A 9,296-nucleotide genomic window follows, 5' to 3' on the forward strand; every position below is an offset into this window, starting at 1 on the left:
GCCGTATCAAACACATTTATCTCACATCCAAATGGCTTCTTCAAAAACACTTATGGCACAATAATATATTTTATAGATAAATATATTAGACTATAATTCGTTATCATTTTGTCTAGAAATTAATCAACACCTGCAAAGTTAAAGAATATGTCTTAGGCCGATGGTTAAATAGATAAAAAAGCAAATGAGCAAGAACAAAAATCTTGAGAGACAATATCCTACTGTAAAACAAACTAGGAAACACGGAAAGGTGATTTTTAGTAATGACATTTATGCCTGTATGTCACATCTTACACATGCAGAAGTTGCCCCTGGCACCCCTGTGACCGTGTCACAAAGGTCATGGCCGCTGAGACCCAAACGGAACAAAGAACAGGTATCGAATGCATAACATCATGTAGCCCGAGGCGTAGGCTATATTAAATGTGGAATTATTTAGGCCTGCATAGGAGCTTATGAAATATTAGAAACAATTCCGAAAGTGATGATTTTGAATGACAGACCTTAGTAGGCCAATTGCCTGAATTATAAAAAATGACACAATAGGCCTAAGACATTATTTTGTTTTAATTCGCAATGTTCTCAAATTTAACAGTAGCTTACATTCTTCCGCATTCGGTCAAACTTCTGGTGAAATTCGATTTTCTAAAGCTGGGTCACTCAGATCAATGTTGTGGTGGAACAGTGTCTATTGTTACCAACGAGGGAGGGGGCGACTAAATACCATAGCAAAAACACAACCACGTCATTGTACAAGACTTATCAAATAATTGATGATTCTATGAAACCAATATGTGACAATCTCTGCCTTAGACATTTCAAACAGTTTCAACTTTCATGATGCTCAACACCGGACAATGCAATCAGACGTGTCCGAAAATGATTATTATATCCCATCTCAAAGTGTCAAAATAGATTAGTTGATTATTTTTACATTAATATTACAACAGACAATTTGATGCCATCCGATTTCTCGCACTCCGACATTCCGCATCCACAGACGATCTCTCTGGACAGCTCACAGCTACACAGCAACGCCGCGAGTGAGAATTTAACGTCACACACCCGTGCCTTCTCAAGTCGAGAGAAAGTTATAGAAATTTAATCTGACAAGACTAGGAGACAGGGGCAGGCTAGCGCATAGTATTACATTTATTAATTAATTTATTACATGGTGTATAAACTTACCATGGCCGAATAGGTGTGGACTAACATCTGGAGACTTCTGGTTACCCAAATGCAAGTCTAGGATATGAATGCTGGCAATGTCTGAAAGATGTCACCAAATAATCCAGGCTACTTTCATCTGTCTACAAGATCCATGCACCAGATCATTTAGGATGATTTTTCCTCTCGCGTTAACAACTGTCTCAGTGGTTCAACCCTCACACACGTGTTATGATTGAGGACGTTGTGTCGCGACGCTGTCAGAGAATGTCCTCAATGCTCTCCATGCGCGCTACTTATAGGCTTCTCACCAGAATGAGGGGAGGGGTCGAGGGGTACAATTCTCTTAAAGAGATATTCATTCAGTCATACTTACATTCATGCATTCATTCACCCACGTCTAGCTTTATTTCAATATTGCGCTTTCTTTTAAAAAGTTTAGGCTATAACCAAATTGTATCCAATCGTTAAACGCCTTATTTCCATCGAATGGACAGAACATGGGTGAGAAAGCCAATGTGTTCCATCAATGACAGAGATTAATCAATATTTTTGTTTCTAGCCAGTCAAACAAACCCTTTGTCCGCACGACCGTGAACATCCACCTCTTTAAACGTATTGCTCTATCCTATCAAATCAATTGTGGTTTTTGAAACACAATTCTTTGAATGGTTTTTAAAGCACTCTCCAATTATAGGATGTTTTTTTTAGATTCAGACTGGCTAACTTAGAAAACCATACAAATCTCAGTTGCAATATCGACCCATGAACTACTTTTTAAACATCCAACATGGTCGGTTAGTCACCAAATCTAGGCACTTTATCTCCGGGCCTCTACGTTTCACTAACGGTTTGACAACCCTTTTTTTTTTTTAATTAGAAACATTACTTTATCAGTATTTCCTGAGTATATTGTTACCTGCGCGCAGTAGGGCTCGGTCTTGGTTCGAGATTTCCAAAGCATGATGATGAAGGGTGGCTGTGTCGATGGTTCTGGAGTTACGCCGGGACACAGATGGGTTAAAGCAGGACGGAGACAAGCTGAAGGTAGAGTGAGGAGTGAGGTAGTTTGAGAGACGATGCAGGAGTTTTGTAGATGAGTCACAGTGAAAGACGGGAGTTTAGGGAGGGGTGTGAGGGCTGGAGGTGACGGGAGTCAAAAGGGTTCGTTAAGTTTGGGACAGAGAAAGGATGAGAGCTCTGCAGTAAAGGACATGTATGTAACATCTCTATTAAACTACAACAACGCATCTAAGTTACAATGTGATGAGCAATTACGTTATTAGTGTATAAACACTTATTTAGGATATAACCGAAATATCAATACAGGCCAATGTTCAAATCATGTAGACTGTATGTTGTAAAGACAAGGTAATTCAGGTGGAATTGTATTGCTACACTCATTTAGGCTTATTTTAGACTCATAGAAGTGGTTATCGTTTCGGCCCTTTTTTTCAAAGTTTTAATTTCGAAAACTTAATAATGTCTCTGCGTCGACATTATTGTACAGTGCATTCAGTAAGTATTCATCCCCTGGACTTTTCCACATTTTGTTTTGTTACAACCAGTCTGTAAAATAGATTTAGGCCTAACAGATTTTTTGTCACAGATCTACATAAAATACCCCATAATGTCAAAGTGAAAATTATTCAAGTTAACAAATGAATTAAAAATGGAAAGCTGAAATGTCTTGAGTCAATAAGTCAATAACCCCTTAGCTATGACACTCCTAAAATTAGCTCAAAGGCAAAAATGTCTTCAACAAGTCACTCCATAAGTTGAATTGAGTCCATCTGAGTGCATGGATGATCTGATTTCTAAATGAACATCTTTGTTTTCATGGGGTCTCTGATTTGCATAGGAATCAATTACACACTTTGGCGATCAGGTTGTAATTTCGAACTGAGCAAATGGAGAGGAACAAAACTGCTCAGGAATGCTATCCTGAGGCCCTGGGGAGACTTACACAAATCTACAAAGTTAAATGGCTGAGAGGAAAAAGCACAGTCGATGGGATAACATCATCCCAGTCACTCTACAAAACTGGTCTAGAAAACAGAGTGGCCAAAAGGAATCCCTTAATGAAAACAAATCTATTTCACATCCATAATTGGGTTTGCAACAATGAATTCAATTGATACAGCAAAAAAGTGCCTGGAAATGTATGTATTTGGTTTTACTACAAAACATTACGTTTTGTGCAAATCCAGCACATCCAATGCCGTTTCCGCACCATCCCTTGTGTGAAGAATAGTGGTAGCTGCATCATGTTATTGGTATGCCTGTCGCTGGCAGGGACTAGGGAGTTTGTCAGGATCAAGAGCAAATTATACATTTTCTGTGTTGATAGTGACAGCCTAACCTACACAGTGTGTAACTGATTCCTATGCAAATCAGAGACCCTATCAAAATCACATGAACTATTATCCTTGCACTCAGATGGACTCAATTGAACTTATTGTGTGACTAGTTGAAAGAATGTTTGCATTTCAGCTAATTTTAGGAGTGTCATAGCAAAGGGTGAATACTCCTTGAGTCAAGACATTTCAGCTTTTTATTTTTAATTAATTTGTAAACATTTCTACAAAATAATTTTCACTTGGACATTATGGGGTATTTTGTGTAAATCAGTGACAAAAAATAAATCTCAACTAAATCTAAATCTGGCTGTAACACAACAAAATGTGGAAAAAGTCCAGGGGGATGAATACTTACTGAAGGCACTGTATAGTTCTATTACTTTACAATAAAACAACAGACAATGGAATAGGTAGGCCTAGAATAACATCCATGACAACATATTAGACAAGACCATTTTACATGACGGAGCGGTTACCTAGACAGAGTTTAATTATTGTCAGGGCTAGGGGCCTAATTCTACTACAATAAATCCAGACTAAAACATGAAACAGCGCTTTATTTCTGATAACTTAGTTCTGGACTATAGAGTCCCTGAAAAAAGATTCAACGGTCTGTGAGAGGTTGATTCATAAACATGGGATGGAACACCCGGTCACATGACACATTGGGGCCGGTCTCACAAATCGAGTTTGAGTTAAGTCAGGAGAAGGCCGAACAATGGAGGGAGATGAAAAGAAAACTTTAAACATTTTTAGCTAATTTGAAATAAACAAACCTTGAAGCTGTGTAGAAAAATGCCATTATTGAGAAAAATCAGATACTGCAACAGAAGCCAAGTAAAAGAAAACCTGAACTACAGTTTTTGAGTTCAGGATTAGCTATAGATTAGATTTTTTAAACCCTAATTAGGCAAAGTCTTAGACTATTTTAAACGTCTGAGAAATGCAATTCGAGTTAGTCCAGTTTAAAAGTGCATTTAGGATTAGTCTTAATCTGTGTCTGGAACACCACCCCTAAGTGGTATAGAATTATTTCTAATGCAAGTAATCATATCTTTTGCAATAGTCTCTATCAGATGTTTTTTAATGGAGATAGGTCGGTAGGATTTGTCTACAGCACCATCATTTCCACACTGCAGTCAGTATGCCATCTAGTGGTCAGGAAAGGAAACAGAACAAGTCTGTGAGATTTTATCTCAGTGAGACTAACCAATATAAATAACAGTGAAATGAAAATAAAATAATAACAAACCCTTGGCTTCAGAAAGAAATTAACAAATAATATTCAGTCTTTATCAAAAAATATTCTTTATTTTATGCTCAACATACTTTTCATACACATGTAACAGACTACATGTATCCAGTCACATACCGGCTCTCAAACGTTTCAGATGATAGAGGGAGAATACGCTCTGTGTGTTACTAAACATAATGATGTTTTCAGTCATGTTGTCTTCATCTTCAAGAGGCCAAAGTTGCATGACATACAAGTGGGTCATTATAAACAAGTGTTTGGTTCAGGTTGTTGCCATCGATTTCCTCAGACTACCCATGCTGCTCAGGGCTCCCTTGTCTTTGGCCTTCATGAGGGCCTTGATCTCCTGGTGACAGAGCGGACACTGCCTGGCTAGGGCACAGAGAGCCTCCTCTAGCGCCCCCTGGGTGTGGGGGTCAGGTAGGGCGCTGCAGGAGCCCAGCAGGGTGAGAGTGTGGTTCAGCCAGCCCTCCTCCCTGACCAGGCCAGTGATCCAGGGCTGGGCCTTGATGCAGCCTCCCAGGGCCTGCAGACCCAGCCTCCACAGCTCCCCGGCCTCCTCCCACCACTCCTCCCAGGCTGGGTTGACCTGGACCGGGCCTGGGTCAGAGCCTGAGACCAGGGCACTGCGGAGGAACTGCAGGGCAGCCGAAAAGAACCGCCTCTGGCCTGCTTCAACTGGGCCTGAGAAATTAAGAGTTTATACAGTGTAGAGTTGTACAGTTTAGCTTCTACAAAAAGAACCTCAATCAAATGGAATAAATAATTAGTATTGCTATACTATGTGCTACGGTATTAATAATTGCTTAATATTTGTAAAATGGAGTATGAATGATTGTAATATACCATGGAGGTCAGGGGAGGCTGGTGGAGGTAGAAATTGAAGGACAGGCTCATTGTAACGCATGAAGTGGAATGAGGAATGGTATCAAACACGTGTTTGATACCATGACCCCGTCCTCTGACTTCTACCTCCACCAGCTTCCCCTGATGGCGATACTATGGGTATGCCGAGGCTAGAAGGAGTGAATCTAATGAGCTAAATAGGACAACCATAAAAAAGACAAATCATCAGTGAATATGAAGTCAAACCTGTAGGGGCGGGTTTCAGCCTGCCAATCATGAGCCCCAGAGTGCAGAGATTGGCTGCCAGGACCAAGAGGCGGGGCTTGTGCAACAATATAGGAAGCGCTTCACTCAGAAGGGACTCCAGGATTCTGAAACAAGGGTCGTTCCTGTGGGACGAGCAGAGAGGTGGATAAGTAACGCTCATATTAAAGGTTGACGATGCTCACTGAAATTCATTCAACAACTTAAATTCTAGAACATCACGTGAGAACCTAACTTCAATTCAAACTTCCTTCATTCCTTCATCAATTCAATTTCACAGTTTTGTAAAAACTGTATACAAAAGAAAAACTCAACAAATGCATTGTAAGACACAAACATCCACCCCACCAAGGTAGCAGTAATATGTGCTGGGACGTGCTGTGATGTGTGTGTGTGTGTGTACACAGTATTGGTCTTTCCAAGGAAAGCTGTGTGTTGGTACCTGACTCGTTCCGGCTCTGTGATGGAGAAGTTGAGGAGGGTGGAGCAGGCTGTCTCCATGCTGGGGTCCCGGGCCAGGGCCGGCCCTCCTCTCCCCCTGAGGGAGCCCCATCCCTGGGTCAGGAAGTCCACCACCAGGCCTGGAGTGTCCAGGGAGAGGAGCACCTTCCTGGGGCCTTCCTCCACAGAGAGGTGGCACAGAGCTGGGAGGAGATATCTAGAGACGGGGGGGAAAGGGGGAGAGTGTGGTGAGAGAGTTTTTACGATGCTGTAACATTGCGCTTTAAGAGATGTGTTACCTGTGAAAATCTACTAGCTGTAATAGAAAGAGATGATTATACCACATTCATGAACCCAGTGGGAAAAAAAAATGTCCCCTAATTTTTTATCTACCTGAGAGCATCTTTGCCTGTCCAAGCCCCTCCTTGTGAACTGTCGCCAACGGACATCTCTGCCATCCAGTGGGACAGACCCTCATCTGATGCCTCCCCCTGCAGATTACTTCTGGCATAGCTGATAAGGAAGGGCAACAGGGCAGTCACTTCCTCCTTCAGACAGGAAGTTTCTTCGGCCAGCCAGGAACAGAGGGAACGGAATGTGGCGAAAATGAAGGGATCGCCATAGCGACTCTGATCAACCTGCGAGATAGGAACAAGTTATGTCTGTCCATGTCCATTTATTCTCATTTTTAGATCATTGCATCTGGGACAATGTATGATGAATTCTATGTACATTTTACAGGGTTGCCTTATTATTTTGACCATAACCACACAAGCAGAAAGTTATCTGAAATCTACTCAATTTATACTTTCCTGGCAGCAATCTGTCATGTGTGCTTTAAATAACCTCCCCATCCTCTCACCTGTTGCAGGTAATAGATGATGGCAGAGAAGGCCTCCTCCAGCACTCTTAGGACCTGCCTGGTCTGCTGCACACTGAGCCCAGAGATGGCAGTCTGTGGCTGGGCATCGCTCTGGGCGACTTCCCGGCTGCAGGCCTGCTCCATGGCGGCCTCCATGATGCGATAGCAGGCTGTGAGCGTGTGCTGTAGCTCTGGCTTAACCTCTGTGCCAGGCGGTTCCTCCAGGCCCATCCGGACCTCCACACAGGCCCTGTTCACTAGCAGACAGCAGAACTTGGTCGGGCCCACAGGCTCCCAGCCATACAGGTCCAACAGGCAGGCAGAGAGGACCAGAACAGGGCCCAAAAGACTTGGGGTCAGCTTGGCCTGCAACATGGGTCTCAGCGCTGCCCACAGACTCACCACCATGTCCTTCAGATCACTACCCTCTGGCGCCGCTGCTGTCAGGGGGAGGAATTGCGGCAGTTGGACACACAGCTCAAGCCTGGTCTGGTCGGAGGCTTGGCAGAAGTCTTTGAACACTCCAGCCAGTAGAGAGAGGAGTTCAGTGGGATGTTTCCTCCAAGCTCTCTCTCTAGTTCTGCCTGAGAGGAGGGAACCCAGGAGGGGCAGTCCTCTCTCTCGGCTCAGTGTCTGTTTGCATTCATAAGCCCGACACAGAGCAGGGATGGCCCCTCTGGCCAGGAGCTGCTCTGGACCCTGGGGTAAAGCACACACAGCGGTCAGGACCTGGTAGCAGTCGACAGCCAAGGCCTCGTCCAGTTTGGCTGTTGGACTCTGAGGAGTTGGAGCTCCATTCTCAGTTGGACCTTCCTCAGGTCCTGTAGTGCTATTTATATTCTGATGCTGATCTGGCTCTCTGTCTCCTGCTGTGTCCTGGTCTGGTTTAGCCTCGCCGTCTGTCTGTGTGGAGGTGCAGTCAGGATCCTTTGAAGTGTTTGTGCTCGGATATGACTGGGCCTTTGCTTCATTTGGTCTTTGGTCTTCTGGTTCCACGCCTCGTTTGGACCGGGCCTGGGCTTGTTTCTGAGGGCTCCAGTTGGGGCCGTCAGCGAGCATCCCTAGCAGGAGAGGGATGGTGGTGAGGAGCTGAGGGTGAGCGGCCATGTCTGGGTCTGTGCTGAGGGCGGCCAGTAGAGCTGCACCCAGAGATAGCAGCTCCTCGGGGGGCAAGCCATCGCCATCGCTCCCCCGAACCGCTGTCACCAGGAGGCGAGCAGGAAGATTCAGCCCCACCGCCTCAAAGATACGCCTCAGTGTCACACGGTCTAGCTGGCTTGCTGGACAACAACGTGTGATCTGAAGAAAGAGAAAGAGAGTTTGGGTAAGAACATTCTTTCCTCAACAGCATCAAATGTAAGCATGTATTGAGACATGAGAGTTCAGATACAAGAAGGGTTGACAGTCTTACCAGGAGGAGGGCAGCTAGTGTGTGGCTGTCGTTTTTGGCGTGAGTGAGGGCATGTAAACAGCGTTCAAGGACCTCTTGCTGGGCAGCGGACAGGCCACTTGCTCCCTGGCTCTCTCCACCTTCCCCGCTTGCCCCCTCACTGCCTGGGTGGTGGTCGCTGGAGTTGTTTTCAGAGCTCACAACAGGGGTTCCCTCAGCCATGACGCTGCTGTCCTGTCCACATCAACGACAATGGTGTAAATAGGCGACACTAGGATCCAGAAGGTCTCCAGCCACACAATGCAAATCAATGTTGTTAACTGACCACAATAATAAAATGCTTTGGGGGGGGGGGGGGTCACAAAGATTTCACAAAATGAATAACATGTAAGGTTGTTGATTTGAAAACTATGAGAGGTTTGTTACCATGTTGGTTAAGTATGCGGTTGTAGAGCAAGTTACTACAAGAAGTTCAGCACTACACTGTCACTAAGCTAGCTATAATACCTAGCTACCATTGCATGTAAAAATCTGCCGGATTGAGGCATCTGATGAATTCGTTTACCGGCGTTTACAAATAAACTACTTGGCATTAACTACCTAGCGAGATATAAAACACATTACTCACTGTGTTATTCAGATTGCGTTCTTTCAACGTCCCATGCACATGCCTGACAAATTCATGGGACTGTCAATGCAGATATAATTACA

The 9,296-nt window shown here is 44.0% G+C and overlaps 2 protein-coding genes across 3 annotated transcripts in view; both read right to left on the reverse strand.

Moving 5' to 3' along the window:
• The window catches only part of tfap2e (transcription factor AP-2 epsilon), a gene marked incomplete at both ends in the record, with an annotated part of 8,830 nt that extends 7,615 nt beyond the window's left edge, over positions 1-1,215 (reverse strand). Inside the window, one exon of the mRNA XM_083680075.1 lies at positions 1,189-1,215. Coding sequence (XP_083536201.1) covers positions 1,189-1,215 — 27 coding nt within the window. The remainder of the gene's footprint in view (positions 1-1,188) is intronic.
• Positions 1,216-4,811: 3,596 nt separating this feature from the next.
• Positions 4,812-9,268, reverse strand: ncdn (neurochondrin). Of its 2 annotated transcripts, none has more exons than XM_083679903.1 (7): positions 9,214-9,268; positions 8,607-8,819; positions 7,196-8,494; positions 6,727-6,971; positions 6,335-6,550; positions 5,875-6,017; positions 4,812-5,466 (listed from the first exon to the last, which is right to left on the reverse strand). In XM_083679903.1, the coding sequence occupies exons 2-7, from the start codon at positions 8,805-8,807 to the stop codon at positions 5,045-5,047; spliced, it is 2,526 nt and encodes an 841-aa protein (XP_083536029.1). In that variant the 5' UTR covers positions 8,808-8,819; positions 9,214-9,268; the 3' UTR covers positions 4,812-5,044. The 2 variants fall into 2 exon arrangements, with proteins under 2 accessions (XP_083536029.1, XP_083536030.1); XM_083679904.1 differs by having other exon boundaries at positions 8,607-8,872; positions 9,214-9,237.
• Positions 9,269-9,296: the final 28 nt, after the last annotated feature.

Source organism: Argentina silus, assembly GCF_951799395.1.
Source record: "Argentina silus genome assembly, chromosome: 11".
NCBI lineage: Eukaryota > Metazoa > Chordata > Actinopteri > Argentiniformes > Argentinidae > Argentina > Argentina silus.

What these genes read in the sequence shown, in the direction of transcription:
- ncdn (XM_083679903.1), bottom strand. Translation starts at nt 8,807, where the DNA reads ATGGCTGAGGGAACCCCTGTTGTGAGCTCTGAAAACAACTCCAGCGAC. An exon ending in CACTAGCTGCCCTCCTCCTG is followed by an intron (nt 8,495 to 8,606) that starts GTAAGACTGTCA and finishes CTCTTTCTTCAG; the next exon opens with ATCACACGTTGTTGTCCAGC. An exon ending in ACAGGCAAAGATGCTCTCAG is followed by an intron (nt 6,551 to 6,726) that starts GTAGATAAAAAA and finishes CCCCGTCTCTAG; the next exon opens with ATATCTCCTCCCAGCTCTGT.